We start from the raw sequence: 24,651 nt of genomic DNA, 5'->3' as shown, positions 1-24,651 counted from the left end.
AGGTCTCCATTTTTGCTTTGGGCATAGCAGATATTGGGGCTGATGTAATAAGCAGCACTAAAGCTACTGCGGGTTTTTGCATGCATTTTTCCCACGCTAGCCTTAGGCAGATATGTAATAACTTATGCAAGATGTTTGAATATTTTTACAGCTATGGCACCAAAGAAGCAGACAATTTGAAACTAAAAATAGGTGCCAGCGAACATACAATCACAACAGTAAGAAGGCTGCAACCAATTCATCAACTACCCCACTGAGAAACTAAGCACAAACCACACAAGAGCATGAAGAAAACATGATGAGAGGGATGAATTGAAAGGAGAGATACACCAGTAGACTCACACACAGCACTGACTGGTTACAGCAGTGCATAGCAGCCCACAGGAAGCAGACTGTTGGGCTGGCCTCCAGAGAAGGCTGAACGATACCAGTGCAAAAGGCTGTTAGTGCAACACACTTGGACCCCAAATGCAGTTGCCCCCATACAGCATTGTACAACACTAGACTCAGGTAAGTTGGGTGGCTCATTAGGGCCAGTCTCCTCTGACTATCAATCCACTGATGATGATTACGAGCAGGCATTGGCCAACGTCATGCAAATGCACTAAAAGCATTTAAAAGAAAGAGGTTAGCAAGTAATGCCATATCAGTAGGTGATGTATGGAAAACAGCCCTGGTGCCAAATACTGACAGTCGAGCTAGCAGAAAGGCTGAAAGTGGAGGAGGAAGTGACGCCACTTCCCACGCCGGTCACCTAAAAAAGGAGCTCCCAGACTCCCGGGGCTTTTTATGACAAAAATCAGCTATTACCCATGCATTTCGGAGCGATTTCACGAGCCATCAGCAGCGGAGGCGGGCACATGGCGAATAAAAAAAAAAAAAGACTGTCGACTTCAAAAAATTTTCCTATAGCAAAGGGGGAGAAGAAGTCTATCCTGAGGCAGGCACACAAAATGGTGGCTGAGGATGGCCTGGAGGACTCGGGAACGAGGGTGGAGAGCTGGGGAAGCAGAGCTCGGAGCTCCCCTCTCGAGCGGAGCTAAGATCCTGGTTTATGGAAATACACCAGGATATAAAATCTTTCAAAGCCGAGATCACTGTCACCTTACAAGAAATGCGTGAGGACCACGCGGAGCTGGGTCGCAGGTTTGATGACAGACAAATAGGCTGGATGAACACAAGGAGCGTTGGTCCAAGCAACAAACAGCTTTAACAGCCTTACAATCCACCCAGTCTGAAATGGCAGATAAACTTGAAGACCTAGAGAATAGGTCTAGACATTGTAACCTATGTTTTAAAGGTATTCCAGAAAAGGATGAATATGCTGACTGCTCCTTAGTGATACAGAATATCTGCAATTTGATCCTTGGGGAAACAGAGACCAATACAGAGGGAACTCCTGTCACTCTGCAGATCGAAAGGGCACACAAGGCCCTGGAGCCCAGGCTTGGGAACAGGCCACGAAATATCGTGGTATGTTTTCATTCATTTGCATACAAAGAAAGATAGCTACTACAGAGAGACAATGCTGGATTTGGAACTGGGAAGAGAATGAGATCACCATATATGCGGAGTTGGCTTCCAGCACCCTGCACAAGCAACTGACTTTCAGACCTATAACTGCTGCTTTATCTTCAGCGTCCATCTGTTAGTGATGGCTCTTCCCTTTCAGTTTATGGTTCCAGATAGAAAGGAAGTCGTTCAAAGTTCGCACATTAGACGAAGCAGCGCAAGTTCTGAAAGAAGTGGGAATATCGGTGGAGATGCCAGCCCCTAGGGGTTGCCACTCCTATTAGCTCCAGACCTGATACACCACAGTGGCAACAAAGGGGGACGCAGACTCCGAAGAAACACCAGCGACAACTCATCGGCTGATATCCACACATGAACTGCCATAATTGTCCGACTTTCCTTATTTACTTCCAGGTGCCCTCCTTTGATAACAGAAGTGGGACGTAAGGTGATCAATGGGGGGATACTTCCAGCTAATACTAACCGATTACTTAGCTCAGTGGGTAATCATAAGCTAAATTAACTTTGACAAGGATTTTGTTTAATGTATAATGCTCCAGGGATGGAAGGATCTGCTTACCGGCATGGCTCCTTCCTCCAGGAATTTTCGGGAATGAAGGAATCCTTCCTAGGTACCTCAAGGGTATGGGAGGAGGGGGAAGTTGAGTATTTTGCCTCATAGTGTATATATATATATACACAAATCAGTAGTTGGAAACATTGGAGAACTGTCATTCATATGTACCAACTTGTGCAATAGGTTACTAGGGCTAGCTTTCTCTATCAACTTAGGCTACGGGTTCTACATGAGCCTCTCAATTTGTGGTTGTTGGGCCCGGGTGAAGATTGTGCTAGGTATGCGCATTGGTGGGAGATCTACAGCGATCATCATGTCTATGGTTAAATTTATATCCCTTAATGTTAAGGGTTTAAATTCTGGCCGCAAGAGAAGGCTTTTATATCAGGAGATGGGTCGCTTAAAAGCTGGTGTGATTTATTTGCAAGAAACACACCTTCGAAAACGATATGAAGGTCTAATGAGAGCTGATAAATACCTGCACTAGTACTGGGCGGCGGTGACCAAGGATTCTAAATACTTAGGGGTGGGAATCCTAATTCATAAGGAATTACACTTTGAATTGGTAGGCTCACACCCTGATCCTCAGGGCTGCTCTCTCTTACTTAATGTGAAATTAGGGGGGGAATATTTCACGCTATGTACAGTATACGGTCCCACCTCCTGAAAGGAAGCCTTCTATGCCACTCTTCACACTTTTATAGCTGACAAGGCAGAGGGGAGTGTAATTCGCGGTGGGGACTTTAACGCTTAATCCGCATCTGGATAACTCCACAGGGACCAGCTCAGATTCTACCTTTTCTAGAAAGGCACTCAAAAACATCATTACTCTACTCTAATAGCGGGGGTAGATGTTTGGCGATCTCACTTTCCTACCTCAAGGTGTTATTCTTATTACTCACATCCTCATAATTACTACTCTCGCTTAGATATGTTTTTGATAGATAAAACTAGAATTAAGATGGTACAAGCGGTGGACATTGAACCCATAGTATAATCTGACCATGTTCCCATTTGGTTTCAATTACACTTGCACAATTCTGATACTGGGCAGCGATATTGGTGGCTCAACAATTCCCTACTGGAGGACAGTGCTTTTCAAAAACAGATAGTAAGGGAAATATAAGAATATATACATCTTAATGATACTGGAGACATTAATCCTGGGACTCTTTGGGAGTGCATGAAAAGTGTATTGTGGGGCTCTTTTATTGCCCGGGCCACTTTTGTTTAAAAAACAGAGGGCGAGGGAAAGACAACACTTGATGACTACTCTACACCAGATTGAAGTGTCTCATATGCGGGATACAGCTCGCTCCTCGCTCAGGAAAAACATTCAGGAGATAAGGGATAAACTAGTAGCGTTGGACTCAGCACGGATTGCGCATCATTTGGAACTGGCTCAGCAGAAGTTTTTTGAGGGAGGGAACAAAGCTGGGAGGTATCTGGCCCAAGCTCTCAAATGTAGGCAGGTCCAATCCACTATCACAAAAATTAAAGATTCAGAGGGGAAGATTCTAACAGATAACATCTCAATCAGACAAAGATTTCATCAATTTTATGCTCAATTATATAGCAGTGATCCGGCAATACAGGCTAGAGCTATTACCGCTTACCTGTCCGATATACCACTCCCAGTCTTGACAACTTCCCGGCGGCAATTCTTAGATAAAGATATTACTGAAGGAGAACGTCACAAAGCTATTAAATCCCTAAAGCCTGGCAAATCTGCAGGACTAGATGGGTATACACTGAGGTTTTATAAACAATTTTCTACAGCAATAATGCCCATACTCTTAATTTAATTCTTTGAGAATGGGGACTTCATTATCAGCACAGGCTAACACGGCAGGGATTATGATTTTGGTAAAACCTGGGCGGGATCCGACACTATGCGGATCCTACAGACCCATTTCTCTCCTGAATATTGATGTTAAATTACTAGCGCAAATTCTTGCCAATTGTTTGAATTGTTTTATAGCACAGCTGGTTCATAATGATCAGGTGGGTTTTATTCCAGGGAGGACCACTGCTGACAAAGTCCACAAGATCTTGGCTAACATTTGGTATGTGCAAAAGCACAATCTCCCCTCTATAGCCTTATCAATTAACGCTGAAAAGGCGTTTCATATGGTGCACTGGCCTTATCTCTTCCATACTTTGGAAAATATGGGATTTGGGGGCACCCTATCTCCACTGGCTACGCCAGCTGCATAGTTCGCCCAGGGCCTGCCTTAAGAGCAACAGAGGTTACTCACCCACTTTTGTGGTGGGTAGGGGGACTAGACAGGGATGCCCGCTATCTTCACTGCTTTTTGCTTTGTTTCTTGAGCCCTTTGCAATCAACGTCAGATGCAACACCAATATCACTGAGTTGGTTATGGGTAGGATTTCCACTAAACTCTCCCTCTATGCCAATGATATTTTACTCACACTCACAGATCCGGAGACCTCACTTGAGCATATGACTGATGAAATGGAGGCATTTAGTCGAGTCTCGGGTTTCCGAGTTAACTGGAAAAAATCTGAGATACTTATCAATATTTCATCCAGAGAGATCACTCGCTTCCAAGGGCTATTTCAATTTAAGTGGGCAAAAGCGCAGATTAAGGATTTAGGAATTCAGCTAAGTGCCACTCAGGATTTACTCACCATAAATTATATACCCTTATGGAACAAAATCTCTAAGGACATGGAAGAATGGAGCCGTTACCACATTTCACGGATGGGTAGAATGGCTGTCTTTAAAATGACTATCTTGCCGAAACTTTTATATCTATTCCAGACACTACCACTTCTGAACCCAGCCCCGCTCTTAAAGCAGTGGCAAAGGAGTTGTATGACTTTCATTTGGGCAGGACGTAGGCCAAGAGTGGCCAGGCGGGTACTTACCAAACCTAAAATCCAGGGGAGGGGGGGGCCTTAATGTTCCGGATATCGCTCAATACTACTGGGCTGCCCAGTTTAAAAAGTTGGTTGGTTTGCACATTACACGACAGTCTAAACAATGGGTGCTAATAACCCAAGAATTAATGGGGCATGTATCTCTTAGTAGTCTTATATGGCAGCCCAGAAAAACCTGGACCGTAGAGCCGAGCACGGTTCTCCCACCCTCCTTTTATTACAGTTGTGGCATCAGCATGGAACTCGATTGTTGGGCAGGAGGGAATATCATGCCAGCACTAGTTTATACGCTAATAAAGAGTTCTGACCTGGTTTTGAGAGTCAGGCTTTTGGAGTGTGGAGGCGGCAGGGAATACGGTCATGGGGGCATATCTGGGATCAAAATAACAAACGTTCTTTTTTAGACCTACAACAGGACTATATCTTACCAGCATCTGCTGCATACCCCTATGCACAATTAGCTCATTTTGCACGAGCCCACATGATTGACCTACATCTCAATTTAGGAAAGTCAGAATTCGAAAAGGTCTGTGAGAAGGCCAATTGTTGCACTAAAGTATTATCCACAATATACCACTTATCTCCACAGGATGGGCCTACACATACATTTCAGAAGGTGTGGGGGAGAGATTTCCAGGTAGATTGGACACGCCGGGATTGGAAGAATATTTTCCAGAATATGGGCAGAGGGTATATTTCTACTTCTCTAATTGAAAATTCATATAAACTACTTTACCGTTGGTATGTTTGCCCTTCACAATTGCATAAATTCACATCGCACTACTCAGACATATGCTGGCGGACATGTACGGATGTGGGAACTTATTTCCACATGTGGTGGGAATGCCCAAAGCTACAGCCAGCCTGGTGGGAGGTGTGTCACTGGATGAGAGATCTGATTCCAGGGTTAGCCTCACCCACGCCTGCACAAGTATTATTAGGTACAAAATTTCCAGGGATCACGGATGACCACAATCGTTTAGCCCACTATATATTGACTGCCAGTCGATGTGAAATTGCACGAATGTGGAAGTCTCCAAGGGTACCAACAAAAGCAGACATACAACAAAAGTGCATAAAATGTATTTGTTATCAAAAATTACAGCCTATAAGAACAAGAGAGTCTCTAGCTTTGAAAAGACATGACAAACCTACCAAAGATGGCTGTCCTCTCAGGAAACCTATGCCCAGGAACAGACGATAATCCAAATTACCAGTTAGGCTCTGTTCGATAGAGAATTCAGATACTGACGTGATATCTCCTTTATACCTTATATCTCTAGCATTACTAATCAATTCATCAGGGCTAGGTATATATATGAGAGGCAAGGGGAGAGGGGGAGAGAGGGAGGGTTAGGGTGATAAAAGTTTTTGGTAGCTATGATGGTGTGTGAATCTATCCATAGCTTATACAACTGTTACTACAGATTTATTTCTGGTTCTGAAGGTTGATATTGTACACTGACACTGTTCTATGTTTCTTCTGTTACTTTCTGGCTGTATCATGCATGATTTACTTCTTGCACTGTTTGGAATAATAAAAACCTTTAATTACAAAAAAAAAAAAGAAAGGCTGAAAGTACCATGACTGTACCTTATCAAGTGGGCAGAACAAAAGAGAAGGTACAGTGCGGGGTTAACACCCTAGCTAGCGGTGTCCCCAAAAAAACTTTAAAAAAATTTGGAGATGAGAATTTATAGACCTGTTTTCACTGTTGATCAGAGAGACCAGGATGGGGAGGGTAATGAACAAAAAGAGAAGGACACAGCGGCAGAAGGAAAAGATAAAAAGCCTAGGATCTATAGGAATATATACAATTGGGTGTCTGCCTTTCATATCATGATGCATACAGCGCATGTTCCAGGTGTTCAGAATGGCATAGCTGATTTTTTTGTCATGTTTTAAGTGGTCCATCTTCAAGTCCATGGTGCCAGCAGCAGACATCAAGGTAACTCCAGCACCTCCAGAGGGCTGGTGGCTTAGCCCCCCCCGCTCTCCCCCCCCCCCCCCTGAGATTGGGAGAATAATGCTGGACTCCTTGTCAGACACTACCCATATGATTTCCAGGCACTTATATATAGCAAGGGTTGTGACTGGTTATGGCAGACACCCAGGTAATAGTCGAGTATATACTACCATTCAAGAATGAGGGCAGGTCCCGATCCTCAGTATCTAGTTGCTTGGCAATCTTTGCAAAGGCCTTGAATCAACCTAACTTAGTAACTAGTTTTGTGGTACAGCACATTATGAAAGGTTGGGCAAGAAAGTCGGGGAAACAGCGCAACCAGAGACATCCAATCACGCATGAGCGTTTGGTGTCATTAGTCAGATTTTACACAGTGTGTGCTATGACCAATTTGAAACTCAACTCTTTCAATCTGCCTTCTCTCTAGCCTTCTTTGCAGTTATGCGAACAAGCGAATTGGTCTCAAGATCATCCAGGTTGCCCACATCGGGCTTGCAGATTGAGGCTGTACTATTAACACCCACACCGATTGCTATTAACCTGAGTGGTCAAAACCTGATCAAACAGGAAAAGGGGAAAATATTCTGAGTAGGTTGAAAGGTACACTGCATGCTCAGTATCAAACCTACAATGTTATCTATCCCTCAGGCCAGACACGCCGGGCCCTTTATTAATTCATGCAGATTTACAACCGGTCTTGCTTTCAGTTCACCTGTTTATTACAATGGAGTCCGAGGGCTGCAATGATTGATACCAATAGATTCTCATTTATTTAGAATTGGGGCAGCAACGACAGCTGCAGCCCTAGGGTTAACCAGCAAAGACATAACGGTAGTGGGCAGGTGGCATTCCCAGCATTATCAATTGTATGTGAGCCTGATTCCTATTTTCGCTAAGTGTGTATCTAATATTTTATGCTTATTTCAGATAATAGGCGACCAATGCATTTCATTTGGATCATAGGGCATTCCTATATCTGCTGGCCACATAAACGAGCTATGTCAAGACCACTGGGGGTTCACGTGGGAATAGAAGCAGCTCGAATTACAATAATGTGGATGGGAAATAGGGGAATGAGGTGGGACCAGCTGATGCCTCCAATTTGGCATTTGCACAAGGAGCAGTCAGCCTCCTGGGGCATAACGATATTACCACCAGGCTTAGTGTCGAATTGGTCCAAGCAGTAGAAAAAGACTGCATTTCCATCGCAGGTTTCTTCCTGGAGGCTCTGGTCCTGCATCATTCCCAGGAGGGTATGGCGGGGAGAGAGATCCCACCAAGCAGTAGAAAAAACACAGCAGAAACTCATGTATGTGCAGGTTTTTGCCTCTCACACGATTTAATTGATGAAAGATGCCCAGGTCTATTCCATTCAGATGGAGCACATTTGTCTGACATTGGACTGGATATATTCATTAGCAGTCTACATGATGTTATTGATTGCCTGTCAACCCTGTAGGGCTGCAGCAATCTACCTTATAAATGGGCTCTGACCGACGGCCCACAAATGCACAGTAGAGAGCAGCTCTACCGCACATGCACGGGCGGGAGAGCACGTCGGTCAAAGCCGAGCGCGACCTCTTACAACATGCCGCTGGGAGGAGCAGTAGAGGCGGCGGGGAGGAGCACTAGCGGCAGCGATGAGAAGCAGAGAGCCCGGTGGTGAGGCGCGAGGGACTCCCGGAGACCTCCCGTCTGCGCCGTCCGAGGGAAGGGGTTGTGGATGAGAGGAAGAAAAGGGAAGATGAGAGGGGATGGAAGGAACATGGATGTAAGTAAGTGGGAAGGGTAAGCAGTTGTGGCAGAAGGCTGAGGGAGAGGGAAGGGATTGAGGATGAGCTGGGAGTGAGGGATGGGATTGAGAGAGGGTGGGGAGTGACTGAGGGAAGGGGAGGGAGAATGAGGGGGAAGGTGAGAGTGAGGGAGGGAGGCAGTGGGAGACAAAGGGATGTGAGTGAGTAAGTGGGAAGAGTAAGAAGGTGTGGAGAAGAGAGAGGGAGTGGAGGAGGGCTGAGGGAGAGGGAAGGGGCTGTGGATGAGCTGAGGGGCTTGGAGGGGATGAGAGTGAGGGATAGGAATGAGAGAGGGTGGGGAGTGACTGCGGTGAGAGTGAGGGGAGGGAGGCAGTGGGAGACAGAGGGTGAGTAAGACTGAGGGGAGGGAAGAGATGAGTGAGCAAGGGGAAGGGGGAGTGAGGGAGAAAAAGTGTGGAAGGGTGCTGTGTTTGAAAATGGACCGAAAATTTTTTTTTTTTTAATGTAGCCCGTTGTTACGGGCTTAACAGCTTGTAAATTTATAGTGCGGGCCCCCTGGAAAACAAGGTTTTGTTACCAGGGTGGGCAGTGACATAGGAGGTTACCCAGCACAGTTAGCTGACTCTGGGAGGAGAGTGACGTTTGACGGATATGGCCCCAACCAATGCATTGCTAGATAGCAAATGGAGCAGCTGCATGCCATAGTGACACCTTTCCACTTCAGCAGCGGGAAGCGGGCACAATGTATCTGCGATTGATCCTCTGCTTCAACAGCAAGGGATTGCTGAGTCAAGGTGGGGCCTAATGCTTACTATGCTTACAGTTATACAGCGCAACAGCTTCCACGGCTAGGACAAGCATAAGCATTAATGATGGCTTATGTAATCTCATTGATGATTGTTCATGCTGGGTCTCCTAAGAGTTTGTTTAAAGTTATTTGTTGCATTCTGAGCCAATCTCAAGCTGTTTATGGATGTATTGATTTGCCTTGTGTCTATGTTGCTGCCCATTATTATTTCCATATAAAAATACCTTTTGAATAAGACGCATTGTCTGTCTGATCTTTTGCATGGTGTACAGGGGCGTGTCTCTTTTACAAATATACATGTGTAAAATTCCTTCTGGAATGCTTCCCCTATTGGTATACAATTTCTGGTGTGAAATAACTTGCATTTTTAAGCGAGTCAGAAATAGTACAAAAATACAGTGTATAGTGTAAAAGTTCTTTGAATTTATTTTTCTACTTTCTAAAAACAGGTGTAAAATAGGAAATTCTGCTGTAATACGTACATATGTAATGTTGGTGGAGGGCATTGATCATGGGAAGCTTGTTCAATATAAGGTATTTATAAATGGGATCCCTGTAATGACATATGGTCTTAGTATATTTTGCTTGTAACATTTGGTTCATTTTATGAAAAATTATTAAAATGCAAAAAACAAAGAATTAAGGTAGATTTTTCTCAGTTGCAAATGTTGCATTTTTGTATGAAGTGCTGATGCACAGTATTAAATTTATAATCACAAAGATCAAGATACTCAACTGGTTTTACTGTAAAACATTCTCACCTGATAATTTTAAAGAGGAACTGTATGACAGTCCATTATGCTGCTGCTTATTACTTATTTCTAGGGTTGATAATACAGGCTTTGGCTTGAATTCACGTCTAGGACAATTAGATGCTATATTTATTCTGAAATATATAAAATAAAAACAGTTAATGCATGTTAAATTTATTTACATTCAGCTCATGCCTTTTCATTGATATATTAAATCACATTTTCTGTTAGAAAATATCAGTTTCTCTGCAACAACTCTAATTCTATGAAGTTTTCTCTTGGTCCAGTCTCTCAAACATCTGTATTAGACCAAGGTGATCAGAAGCAAGGGATTCCAAATGCTACTCAAGTAGGTCCCACCACTCTCTGATTCTAGCCAATTACTTTCAATCAAGTCCACACAAGACATAGGTGCCACTTCTCACTGTGAATGCAAAAGGAGGCCAACTGGAACCATACTAACATCAGAGATGATTTTATATAATTCTATGAAGAGGGACACCGCCTGGACATGTGGTGTAGGGCATGCCCAGTGTACCAAGTTCTAGAAACTTTGACATGCATTTTCCGTATCGGGGCTCCATCTGTAATATGGCTATTCCAAAAAGCCTACCAACACGCTACCTAACTCCCCCACCCTCCCCCTCCCCTAGCTCACTCTCAATTCACCTTATCCTCCCAGCTAAATCAGGTACATGTCCCGCTGTATATACTCTATTCTTTTGTTTCTACATTGTTATTGCATATACTGATTCCACCAATCAGATAACCTAGCCCAGTTCTATAACTTAAACTTACAATAACCATCCTTTAATACCTACCATTATCTTTGTTTAACTGTTCTATCACCAAGGCTTATTTCCAGACGTTTAATGTTTCCCACTAAAGTTAAAGTTAATGTTACAATGTATAAATAGTACGACCTCCAGTCATACTATTACTCTGTTATAATGTGAACTGATGTGATGTATGCCAACGAATGTCTGTATATAAAAGCAAATAAATAAATAAATAAATTAAATAAATAAATCTGATGATGTCACCCCATGCATGAGGACTAACATCCTGCTGTCCTCAGAGAACACCTGTTACAGGTAAGCAATTGCTTACTCGACTTGGTACACTGGGCATGCCCAGCATGCCCTACACCCACGTCCAGGTGGGATCCCTCTTCAGTCTTATAATATAGAATTATATAAAAACAAATAGAAGAAACCCAACTCCGCAGGATGGCAGGCAGATTTCATGAGGACTAATATCCTGCTGTGCTCAGAGAATACCTTTTACAGGTTAGCAAATCTGCTTTCTCAGAGGACAAGCAGGATGGTAGTCCTCACACATGGGTGATAGGGTTCCTCACCCTATCACCAAAAAGATTCTTCCCAGTACACTGCATGGCAGCAAGTAGTTCCTTTACCTCTGGTCAGAGATCAGAGGCCCACAGCTATGCTATTCTGTGGGCACCGATTCCTCCTTCAGAGACCTCTATGCTGTCTCAAACATCATAGTTTGCTTGGACCTTGTGTTTTCCACACTCCAGGCCCTTATAGACCAGCAACATGAGGGTGTCCTGCGGTTGCTGAGGCAGCTGCTCTTCCACCTCTTGCACCTGCTTCCAGAAATCAGAGGACTGGCTCATGTAAAGCTGATAGGCAGCTATGAGGGCAATAAGCATGGCTCCCTGAAACACCTTTCTCCCAAGAGCATCCATTGCTCTGCGATCCTGCCCTGGGGGGGGTACCAAGGAATGGGTCTGAGAACGCTTTGCCATTGAGCGCGGATTCAACCACCACTGACTGGTGGAGCAGCTGTCTCATATCTAATCCAGAAGCATTCTGCACAAGGTAAACCCCGTCAGCTGCCTTGTTCACAGGAGGCACTGTGAGAGGGTCTTCCCAAATCCTCAGCAGTAACTCCTTAAGGATTTATTGCACTGGAACAGCCACGATCTCCTTAGGAGGCTTCACGAACTCAAGGATTTTGAGCATTTTGTGCCTGGCATCCTCCTCAGTCTAACTGAAATGGGATGGCCCTCACAAAACATGTAAAGATTAAGTCCTCAGATGCAGACTTCCTTCCCTCTTCTAGAGGAGAAGGATCCAAGGGGAGATCCTCAGAGCCAGAGGAGGATGCCATTGTATCCCCACCAGGGATCACAGGGACTCTCATCCTCACTGAAAGCGAGTGGGGATGGGGCCTTAGGCGCTTAGCCTTCGTCCAGAGGTGCAGGCACAGGCAAAGCTGGGGGGGGGGGGGGGGGGCTGTAGGCCTTGGCATCTTAGCCAGCCTGGAACGAACTTCCTCCTTCAAGAAACCGGCAATGACCACCATATTGCTATGGTGAGGCTGTGGTGCCCCTATGGGCACAGATACCAACTGAGTCAGTAATGCACTGATGAGCGCATTAAACTTCTCCAATAGTGGTTTTAAGATGGATAGTACCGGTTCCAGTGCTGTCACTGGTACAGGATTGATGTTCTGCATTGCCCGCTTGACCGCAAAGTTGGACAACGCTCAAACTCCTCTTCGAACATTGCCAATGCCAACACCGACTGGGAGGAAGGAGGGGTGGCCAGATCCTCTTTGGACCCAAGAGGTGGATCAGTGACTGGCATCAGCACCGATGGAAACTGTTGCTTACCCCCAGCACCAATTGAGGACTGGCATTCCTCACTGCAGGGGCATCACAGCATAACCTGGCACATCCCCCCCTGCCTGACATCATGCAGTGGTAAACTGGTTAATGCTTTTGGTTTCTTTCTATGCTCAGCACAGTCCTTCCTTAGTGCCAAGGAACAAGACGTCCTCGGCCTAAAGAAGCCCTACAGTGGTCTGTCTCTGGTGCCCCTATCCACCGACAAAAATGACTGTGTCCATCGGTGTGGCTCTGAGGTCCATCGATGCTGATGGCTCTGTTCCATCTTGTTGAGCCAAAGATGACATCCCTTTGCGGTCATTTGAGTGCATTTGCAGCAACCCTGGCTGTCATACAATGCCCCCAGGTAGAGGACACTTATTGCACGGGGGTCCATGATGGACAGGGTCTTCAGGCACAGAGGGCATTGCTGGAAACAGGATGGCCATGACAGGGCAAAATAAATGGGAAGCAATATCAAAACTGATGGCAAGGGCTGACTAGCACCGAAGCACTGCCACTGCAGGGGTATCTACTGCGAAAGGAAACTTAAAAATAGCCAAAAGCCCTGATTAAGAGCACTACAGAAGAGAAAAGATTTGAACACAGACAAAAAAAAAATAAAAATCGCAAAAAAAGTGAAAACCAGAAATGTTGTCCAAAAAACACTGAAAAGAGCTCACCAACTGCGATGCTGCAGCTCCATAGAAAAAGAGACTGAAGAGGGACCTTGCATGGACATGTGGTGTAGGGCATGCTGGCATGCCCAGTGTACCAAGTCAAAGTTCTAGAAACTAAGTTTTCCATGTCAGGGCTCCATCTGATGGCATCCCATGTGTGAGGACTACCATCCTGCTTGTCCTCTGAAAAGATGATGATAATCTGTCTCAATATTAATTTTTTTTCAAAATATTTGTGGAACTATTTTTGTATTTAAATTCTTCACTCAAAGAATAATGCTGTTAGAAAGTAGACCTCTCTCATACTGGATGCTGAATAAACCAATAAACTCAGTTCATCAAAGGTCTGCATGAGGCAATATCTCTTCTAGTGACATTCATCGTAGAGAAGTCTCCTTACCTGTGGTCACAGACTTAGAAACATTTTGATATTAATATTTTAAAAAATGGAAATCGAATAACTTAGCCAGATCAGTTATCAGGAATACTCAGCAGGATAAATATCCTACTGAATATCCTTGACATTACTGCTTTCCTTTGAGGTAAAGAGGTCAAGCAACAGTGTTCCACAGTGGCTGAACCAATTGTCTGCAACCCTTTGATCCAAGGACCATGCGTGGGGTTGAAGCACTTTCCTAAGTTGGTCAACCAATATATTCTGGATGCTTGGAAGGTAGGTCGCCTAGAAATGGGTGTTCTGATGACCGGTCCATGGACAGAGCCAGAGAGCATATGAGGCTGGGCTTCCCTGCTTGTTTATGTAGAACATTGCCTGTCTGGATTAATTTTATGTTGCCCAGAGTTCCAGAAACTTGATCTGCAGCTGACTTTTCATTTGATACCACAACCTTTCAGTCCATGCAATACCTGTGACTCCTTGATGGAGGGCTTAGTGGACAGATCGACTTGATGCACTGGGATGAATAGTGAGAGATCCATCTCTAGGACCTCTGGGTTCATCCACCACTAAAGAACGCCTCTCATCTTTGGAGTTAGATGTGGTGGGATAACTGCTGATAGAGCTGATCCCACTGGCTTCAGAGGGCTCAAGGAAGGCCACACATGTGCAGATGAGTCATAAGAACTATATGCATCACTGAGGCCATGTGTCTGAGAAGAACCAGGACTAACCTCGCTGATGCTGTCTTACTGTAGAAAAGACCTTACTAAGTCCATCAGCAAAATGGCTCTCTCAATGGTAAGAAATGTCTTCTAATGTAAGTCTATTCAGGCTCATATGAACTGAATTCTTTGGACTTGGGGAAGTTTATCATGAACTCAAGAAACTGGAGAAGTCTGACAGTTGCTTTGAGGGACTCCAGAACTCCTGTCAATTTAAAGATTTTCTTATTTTATAATGTATGTTTATACAGAGAGCACTTTCTAACCAAGCCATGATATATTATATTGTAATCTCCTCATGATGACACCTTACTAGATTTTTCGGTAGCAGAGCTAGTCATTTGTTTTGGGTTTTTTTTTTTTTTTTACTGTACTCTGATTTTATGAATATTTTGTTTTTTGCTTGGTCTTTCATGGAGATAGCCAGTAAATGAATAAATTTACTAATGAAACAGATAAAAATATACAAACTTGCTGTCAAGGAAACTGCAGTCATTAGTGCAAATTTTTTTATGAACATACTCAGGGCTGCCAAAAGGAAGTACCTGTATTGGTAGTGCATATCCTTCACCACAATCTTGATGAACTTCTGATGAGTGGAGTAATTAGAAGTGAGTGCATAACTGTTTCAAATCCAGAGCATACATTCAATCGCCTGGTTGAAGGAAGGGAAGAATTGTCTGGAGTTTCTTGCAGTTCTCCCGAATCAATTTTCAGTCTCTAAGTCCACAATGGATGAGGTGGGTCTCAGGACACTGACACTGATAATGGCTGCAACATTGACTGATGCTCCAATCAACACCACCATCAGACAAGTTGGATACACCTTCATGAAGGCCATTTGATTGTAACCATGTGGCCCTTCAAGCTCCTATGGAAATAGCCAAAGTCTTGGCTACAGTGTCTAAAGCTTCGTCTACAGATCAGATGCTTCTCGCATTCTATGTTCTCCACTGCTAGACAGAAGTCTGCTTCTCATAGATCTGATGATTCCATCAGACTTTAGCTTTTCATGCATTCATTCAAATATTGTATCATGTACAGCTGATGAGCCATGATCAAAATGCTCAGTATGGATCACTAGAAGACTTTTTTTCCAAATGCATCCAACACCTTTGGATTCTTCCCAGGAAGTATGTTAAGAGTTATCATGAATGCACTTTTCACACATCAATGCCAACACCACCACTGCCCACAGATTGGTGCAGTAGCTGAACCACCTCAAAGTATAGATCCAGGGAGGCCTGGATCTATACTTTGGTCAAGCTTTCAAACCACTGGAAGGTATAATAGTGTCTGCCGCATCTTAATTTAGAGGCTCTTGAGGAGGATATGCACAGAGTCTACTGGAGGTTGAAGAAACTGAAGGTGATGTAGGCTATAAGTATTTTTAAATAAGCCAGAAGACATCTGCTCTCATATCTTGCTCCTTCCTGTTGGGACAGTATCTTTGCCAGCTTATCCAAAAAACATGAATAGCAGAAATCTTACAGAGGAACAAGATACTGAGCCAAGTCTGACAAGGGATCTGAAGGAATCTCCATTGAATTTTCCTCCTCTACTGTCCACTGGGGTATGCTGAGCATCAATCTTGAGGAAGATGACTAAGGAGAGGACCAATGCTGATCCAAAGGGGGAAACATCTAGCAGAAACTCAGAATGAACTGATCCCACTTATTCCTCTTCTGATCTATGAAGGGAGTCCCCTGGAGGAGGTAAATCTACCAATTCAAGAAGGGAATTTACTCCCACTGCTGAAAGCCCCTGGGGTGAAGTATGAACTTCTTGGGAGATCTGAACACAGATCTTTTCCATCTTAGTCAGGACAGGCTCCAACTTCCCTCTCTGGCCTTCGAGAATTAGAGGCATTGAAATTTTTTACCAGCTCAGCTTCCACAGCATAAAGAAACCTTTGCGCTGGAGTCAGAGGCAAAACATCCTCATCCAAAACCCAGATTGGCTCATACGCAGTAAGACTTGCCAATGCCAGTAGGACTGCAGTTGTTAACTATAGAAGCAGCCTGCTCAGAAGTACTTTGAGGAGGTAGCATTTAATATCACTTGCTGGCCAAAGTCAGATATAGTCAACGTATCACTTAACCCTCTTTCTGCACCACAGCAGGACTCTTGTGCTTATGTGCTAAGGCGTTCCACTCCAACAAGAAAACAATCTTTGGAGTCTGGCTGAGGAGGTTTTTACACCACAATACAATGGATAGCACCCTGGTCTCCATCTGATCCAGGTAGAAGAGATGGCTGAGAGCCATTGGAATCTTATATGCCATGAACAGCAGCATATGTGTTGAAGCAACCTCCTGCCTCAGAGTTCAGAACGTCTGTGTTCTAGTGGTGCTCCCATGTCAGAGCTGACTTCTTTCCATGCCCAGGGAGATGGCTCGAAAGGTTCCTCACCCCTCTTTGGTACATCAGCTAGCACTTTTCTTCTGCACCATGCTCAGTCACTAACCTGAGGCTGATCTGGGACCCAGTGCCATGAGAGGAGTGCTCCCAGATTTGGGGGAAAAGAATCTTGTGCATGTCCAGATTCCATCAATGCAGCACACATTTATATGTTTTCTTCATTTGGTGTATTCTGTGCATCAATCCACTGTTTGTGAGATTCCATTAATGCCTCACTCTGTTGCTCTACCTCATGCTATGGGCTTTGGGTTCTGACGTGACTGCGCCTTCCATAAGACCTCTATTTTTCAAACATGGTAGTGCACCCTCGGGGAGGGGAGGGATGTCCAAAACATTATCATCCGTAGCAGTACAGCCACCTCATTAGCCTTAACCCCGCCCAAACTCCTCCCTAACGCCATCCCTTCCCCTAATTTAAATTTTACCGCTGCAAATGTGCCCTTTATCGCATACAATAATGCCCTAACGCATGTGATAATGGCCCATCACATTTTCAAGAATGACCCTGTTGGTTTGCAGCCCACTGTTCTAACCACTAGGCCACCATTCCACTCCAGTCTTGCAAGGTCCTCCTACAATTCCTCAGTGTTTTCACATGTTTTAACAACTTATTGGATTTATATTCTGCTTTTCAAGCATTTCAAAATAGATTTCATTCAGATACTGAAGGTATGAATAAATTTTGTGCAATCTGAAAATTAACTTATCTGGAAAATAGAGAAGAGAGTAAAACAATTGTTCACTACAGCTCTTTGGGGTAGTTCACTTTTTACATCATTTCATTGGGAAACCGACCACTTACTCCTACTGTTTCCTAACCTTTAACCAGCTACCAATCCATCACAGGGCACTAAATCTTATCCCATACCTTTTTAATTTGCTGAGGAGTCTTTCATGAGGGACTATCAAATACCTTCTAAAAAACAATTAGCTCATCCTTATTCATATGCTTGTTTATACCTTCAAAGAATTCTGACTTCCCTTTGGTAAATGCATGCTGGCTTTTCCCTATTAAGTCATGTTTATCCATTAAACCCATCGCTAAAGCTCTGCGCTATCAGCTTTTTTTCAATAAGAATTTATATTATGGGTTTAATGTATGCATGGGGTGGGGCTTAAGCTTTCATGTGAATATGTCTATTGTATTGTGTTAATGAGGGGCTTATTAATTTATTTACAATAATGTTTGTAGAAATGCTGTATTTTTTGGTAGCCTTTGTAAACAGTAATATTTGTTATGTAATAAAATATTTAAAGGACTTTTCTAAGCTGTATACCAAATATTAAACAGTTGATTATACTGGTAGAATTACCCCTTGTTTTGTGTTATACTATATTTCTTTGAGGCGATTACTCTTATAGCCAGATTACTGGGTTTATGAATAAAAAGCAGTTTTGTTATTAACTTCCAGCATTTGACCTAGTTTTGATAACATGCTCACTGGTCTGAAATTTCCTAGACTGATGGATGAGACCCTCCCCTGATGAACATACCAGTATTTGAAACAAGGACAGTGCCTGATTTTTCTGCCATTTTGGTTCCCTTGTGCTTAGATAAGTTTACAGCCTACAGAACGCTGGCGTATGGGCTGAATACAATAGACCTCTTTTCACTGGTTTATTTCAGGATTCAGTTGGGAAGAATCTGCTTTTTAACAACATTATTTGTGAATAAATGATTTTCCAAACCATTTTTTTTAAAAAAAAAAATTGAATTGGGGCCGGCGATTATAAATTTCCAAGTAGAGGGGTTTTTACTCCAAATTCTGGTTTATGAGTGACCATGTTATATCGTTTTTCTTAGCAGTTTACAGTTTTCTAATGCTCATGCCACATTCACCTCACAAAATATTAATGCAATTTAAAATGCTAAAAATTCAACATTATTCCTTACACAGTTTACAAGATATGACAACTGTGTTTCTGTATTTGTTCATTTATTAAACCAAACACATTCTCCACTTCTCCCCTATCTGCTCACAGAGGGGTACATAGCCCTTATGCTGTTTTACAGCAATTCTGTTTTTAGCATGCATATGCACAGAAACATAGGGATAATGCTTTTTTTCCCCCACTTTTCTTTATAAATATTAAACTTTATGCCATCAGTTGCAAGAAACCACAACTAATTGTTAGTCAGCTGCTGCATTCTTTTGCGATGTACTTTTTCTTGTTTTTCCACACCGTTTTTCTTCCCGCTACAACCTCAAATGTATGAGTGATTCAATATACATAATATAAAGGGGAAAGCAGTTTGGATTTTACTACAGAAGGTAGAGAAGTAATAAGAGGTACAAGCCTCATTTCTCCTAATGTGCCACATTGCCAACATCATGTTTTCTCTTAATTTAATTGGTATATGTTGTGATTTGTATTTTTATCACTTAGATTACAAAACTGTCCTAAAAAGCCATGTTTATTCCTACCGGTTTTGTAACTTGCTATGCAGCTCCTGTAGAATCTCGGTAGATTGTTTATGGTAGTCCAGTGCTGCTTCTATAAATACTGCCAACTGGCTAACTTGTTCTACCTGAAGGTTAAACAGAAATAGTTTGCATGATAGGAAATATTAAGAAAACACACCCAATAATTAATTGACTTCATTCCCACCAATTCTTCTTCATCTAAACCTTTAAAAGTGGTTGAAATTTAGTTTAGTAGGTATATATTTACCAGAAAAAGCCAACCCACATCAACCATGCTCAGGTTGTCCCTTCCATAAAGGGTACAGGTGTGAGTATGTGCTCCTGTAAAAGATCTGAAGTAGCACTTTTATCTGTTTCATTCATTCAGGGCTCAAATCTATCTGATGAAACCAAGTACCAGAGGGACCAAAAATGGAGTGGTACATATGGGGGAAAGGAAGCTACAGCACATTTTTTACCCCCCCCCCCCAAAAAAAAGAATTTGAAAACTTGTACATATTTGTTAAATTTCTTATAACATAGCCACTGGTTATATTACATGCCACAGTAAAAACACTTATGAAACAGCAAGAGGCAGCAGGCTGAATGTAGAATTTCAGAAGACTCTTGTCAAGGAAAGAAAGCCAAATCCTAAGCCCATCTGTCTAAAATGAAATCTAGGTAACACTGGCTGTAGTACAACTTTGCAAACTTGTTTCACTAGATGGCAGCATTTACAAGTCAATATACACATATAAAGTGTACCTACTTTACTTATAAAGGAAATTAACCATCAACGTAAAATATTCTATTATCAAAGACCCTCAAGTGGTCAAATAAGACAGTGTCTCGTTTTGTCCAATTATGTAATGGCCTAGTACTGTCAATTATTTGTTGTTCCTTATTGTATTATTCCTTTTCATCCACTACTGTACATGCCCCCTTACTGTTTCCTTTGTTATTTAATGCAAAAAGACTACTAGGGAGCCTGTAGCATCAAATTTAACCCAATTAAGACAAATGCTCAGCTTTCAGTAAATATTAAAAAACTTATGACAAGAGCCAGCCTAGTAACACAGTGCCAGTATACCTGCATTCAATTTCCAAGTCAGCTGCAGCAGTGGAAGCAGTATTTCCAGTGTAAGGAGAGTGAAATTTTCAGCTATTGTTTTAACAGTGCTGGATTTAAAATGCAAGCATACTCGATGCTACATGTTGCAGAGGGCAGTGGTCCCTGGCATAGGACCATTATTACCATGGTTGGACTGGATGTTTTGGGGGAAAGGCAAGAGAAGGCTCACTCAAAGTGGGTTTTCATTGAGTTTATGCAGCGCAGGTACCTTGTTGGCTACCTTTTCCAGTTGAAGCAAATACATACACTTGTGCATCTGTAGGGTTATTAGCATAGAAAAGACAAAAAAACAAAATGGAGGATCTAGGGTAGGCAAAGGAGGGGTGAGAAAGTACTAGGGAATGTGGTGTTTATTTTATTGGATCCAGTTCATGCATTGTCCTCTCACACGGAGGATAAATCTCCCAGGGCTACTGTCCAGGAGGGAAGGATTAGGTTGGCTGTCATAGTTGGTGATTCAATTATTGAGAATATAGGTGGCTGGTGGATGTGAGAATCACCTGGTAACTTTCCTGCCTGGTTTGAAGGTGGTGGACCTCATGCATTACACAGATAGGATTTTAGACTGTGTTGGGGGAAGAGCTGGCTGTCATGGTAAATGTAGGCACCAACAACATAGGAAGGTGTGGGAGGGAAGGTCTGGAAGCCAAATTTGGGCTTTTACATAGAAAGTTAAAATCCAGAACCTCCAGGGAAGCAGTCTCTAAAATGCTTCCTATTCCACACTCAGGTCTCTAGAGGCAGGCATGGCTCTGGAGTCTCAATGCGTGGATGAGATATTGGTGCAGGGAAGAGGAATTCAGTTTTGTAAAGAAGTGGGGAACCTTTTGGGGAAAGGGGAGTCTTTTCCAAAGGGATGGGGCTCCAACTTAAGCAGGGTAGAATCAGGCTGCGGCTGCTAACCTTCAAAAAGATGAGAGCAGCTTTTAAATTAGAACAAAGGGGAAAGTTGACAGTCGCTCAGCAGCGCATGGTTCGGAGGGATGTATTTTCGAAATACTAATGAAGTAGGAGAGTTAGCACATAAGAAATTGCCATGCTGGGTCAGACCAAGGGTCCATCAAGCCCAGCATCCTGTTTCTTAAACCAGGCCACAAGAACCTGATTTAAAAGATTCCAAATTATCCCTTTCAAATGAAAAGCAATTTAATATAAACAAAAAACATACTTTGAAATGTCTGTATGCCAATGCCAGAAGTAAGATGTGAGAGTCGGAGGGTATAACATTGAATGAAGAGTTGGACATAATTGGTATCTCAGAGACCTGGTAGAAGGAGGATAACCAATGGGCCAGTGCTATGATAGGGTAGATCAACTTGGGGTCAGTAGAATCTTTATGGGTAGAAATCCCATTGGTGTTGGGGGAAGAGTATAGTGTTGAGTATACTTCTATCTATCTGGCCAAAATGATAAAACAGACGATGAAATACTAAGAAATAAGAGAAGCTAACCAATTTGGCAATGCAGTAATAATGGGAGATTTCAATTATCCCCAGTATTGACTGGGTAAATGTAACATCAGGATATGCCAAATAGGTAAAGTTCCTGGATGGAATAAATAACTGCTTCATGGTTCAGAAACTGACGAGAGGGAGATATTTAGATCTAATTCTTAGTGGAACACAATTTTGTGAAAGAGGTAACTGCAGTGGGGCCCAGTTGGCAATAGTGCTCATAATATGATCAAAATTTGAATTAATGACTGGTAGAGGGACAATAAATACATCTACAGTTCTAGCACTAAACTTTCAAAAGGAAGACTGATAAAATGAGGAAGCTAGGTAGAAAATAACCATTGTAGCTGCACCTTTCAGTTAACTGTATACAACAGGCATGGAATTGTTTGAAAATACCATCGCAGAAGCACAGTCCAGATGTATTCCACGCATTACGAACAGTAGAAGGCCAAACAACTGCCAGTTTGGTTAAAAGGTAAAGTGAAAAGTTATTTTAGCCACACACAAAAAAAGCTTCCTTCAAAAACCAGAAGGAGCCATCTGAAGAAAATAGGAAGAGTCATCAGTATTGGCAAGTTAAATGTAAAACATTGATAAGACAATCTAAGAGAGAATTTGAAATGAAGCTGCAGGAAAGCCTGCAAGAAAGTAGTTGGACCATTAGATGATCGAGCGGTTAAAGGGGCATTTATGGAAGATAAGGCCATCGTGGAAAGACTAAATTAATTCTTTGGTACGGTGTTTACAAATGAAGATGTTAGAGAGGCCCATTTTGGAAATGTTTTTCAAAGATGATTTGAGATGAACAACCAAATCACTGTGAATCTGGAAGATGTAGTAGGTCAGACTGTCAAACTGGAGTATCAAATCACCCGACCAGATGGTATACATCCCATCTAAACTCAAAAATGAAATTTTGGATCTACTACTAGTAATTTGTAATCTATCATTAAAATTGTCCACTGTACCTGAAGACTGGAAGGTAGCTAAGGTAACCCAGATATTTAGAAAGGACTTCAGGGGTGATCTGGGAAATTATAGATCAGAATCAGGGCCAGGAAAAATAGTGGCACCTTTCTAAAACACAACATCACAGAAAGTAGACAGACATGATTTAACAAGACATAGCCAGCATGAATTTACCCAAGAGAAATCTTGCCTCACAAATCTGCTACAGTTTTTGTAGGGTTAATAAACATGGATAAAAGTGAGCTGGTAGATGTAGTATATTTGGATTTTCAGAAGGTATTTGACAAAGTCCCCCAGGAGAGGCTTCGCAATGTACTTTTGTGGATTGCAAGCTAGTTAAAAGACAGGAAACAGAGGATGATTAAATGATCAAATTTTCTCACCTCAGGGATCTGTACTTGGACAGGTGCTTTTTAATATATTTATAAATGAGCTGGAAAGTGGAATGACGAGTGAGGCAATCAAATTTGCAGATAGCACAAAATTATTCAGAGTAGTTAAATTGCAAGTGGATAGTGATAAATTGCAGGAGGACCTTGTGATACTGGACAATTTGGTATCCACATGACATATCATATAATGTGGACAAGTGCAAGGTGATGCATATAGAGAAAAATAGCTACATATTGGTTAATATGCTTTGTCCTCCCATAAAACATTTTTGGCTCTGTAAAGTATACAGCATATGAAAGGATGGTAGCTTGAACACTTCAACCTTATGATCTAATCCATCATAGTTTTATAAAATTTCCACATAGTTTTTTTAGTATCACGCTACTGTGTGATTTTATCATCAATGATAGCTGAACTTTGCACAAAATGAATCTCCCCTTGACAAAGAACCTTTGTTTTGCCTTATTAAGGCTTCTTCATGAGGTAAGAGATAAATAAATGACGGTAGACTCTAACATGAAACACAAATCTTAGCAATTCAGATGTGGTAGACCATAAATTTGGCTTTTGTATCAGATTTAAATAAGAAAGGTTTCCCAAGCCTTCCTTCTATTGCAGCTTGATCCTATTAAAAATGACTTCACCTTCTTTGATCAAGGTCAAATTCAATGGTGAAGATGATCTGCCTATACTCCATCTTTCCTCCAAGTCAGAACCTGAGAAGAAGGGACTTTTTGCTAAAGTTATCATGGCCTCAGGCATTCTCTGGCAAAAATTCCACAGTTCAATTATGCGCAGAGTAGTTATTCACCTTTTCAAACACTACTAGTCGGTGCATAATTGAACTGTGGAATCAGGCAGGCCCCTAAACGGTTTCTCTCTCTTGCTGTTAAAAGATTTTTCCTTTTCATTTCACATTAGTGGTTTTGCCCGTCAGAAGTACAATCTCCCCCCCCCCCCCCAAAAAACAGCTACACGCACACATTAGAAGGTATAACGGGCTAATTTTCAGAGGGAAGTACTTTCCCAAGTACCCACAGACTTTGCACAAATTTATAAAATTACCCCCTGGTGTAGAGGACTAGAACAAAACAGTAGTCATTCCTTCCAATATACTCCATGTTTTTTTCATATTAACATACTACTTGGAAATGGCTTTAATG

The 24,651-nt window shown here is 42.4% G+C and overlaps 2 protein-coding genes across 2 annotated transcripts in view; one reads left to right on the top strand and one right to left on the bottom strand.

The window, feature by feature from the left end:
- LOC115074703 (lamin-L(III)-like) overlaps positions 1 to 8,719 on the top strand; it is a 103,451-nt gene extending 94,732 nt beyond the window's left edge. Inside the window, exon 13 of the mRNA XM_029574433.1 lies at positions 152 to 8,719. The gene's annotated coding sequence lies outside the window, so the exon portion shown is untranslated. The remainder of the gene's footprint in view (positions 1 to 151) is intronic.
- SH3GL3 (SH3 domain containing GRB2 like 3, endophilin A3) overlaps positions 1 to 24,651 on the bottom strand; it is a 90,192-nt gene that overhangs the window by 998 nt on the left and 64,543 nt on the right. The window contains exons 7-8 of the mRNA XM_029574437.1: positions 19,559 to 19,662; positions 10,284 to 10,408 (exon numbers count right to left, since the gene is read on the bottom strand). Of these exons, the coding sequence (XP_029430297.1) occupies positions 10,284 to 10,408; positions 19,559 to 19,662 (229 nt within the window). The remainder of the gene's footprint in view (positions 1 to 10,283; positions 10,409 to 19,558; positions 19,663 to 24,651) is intronic.

The sequence above is a fragment of the Rhinatrema bivittatum genome, chromosome 13 (assembly GCF_901001135.1).
Source record: "Rhinatrema bivittatum chromosome 13, aRhiBiv1.1, whole genome shotgun sequence".
Classification (NCBI taxonomy): Eukaryota; Metazoa; Chordata; class Amphibia; order Gymnophiona; family Rhinatrematidae; genus Rhinatrema; species Rhinatrema bivittatum.
Note: the sequence above shows the minus strand (reverse complement) of the source record. Positions and strands in the feature narration are given on the sequence as shown.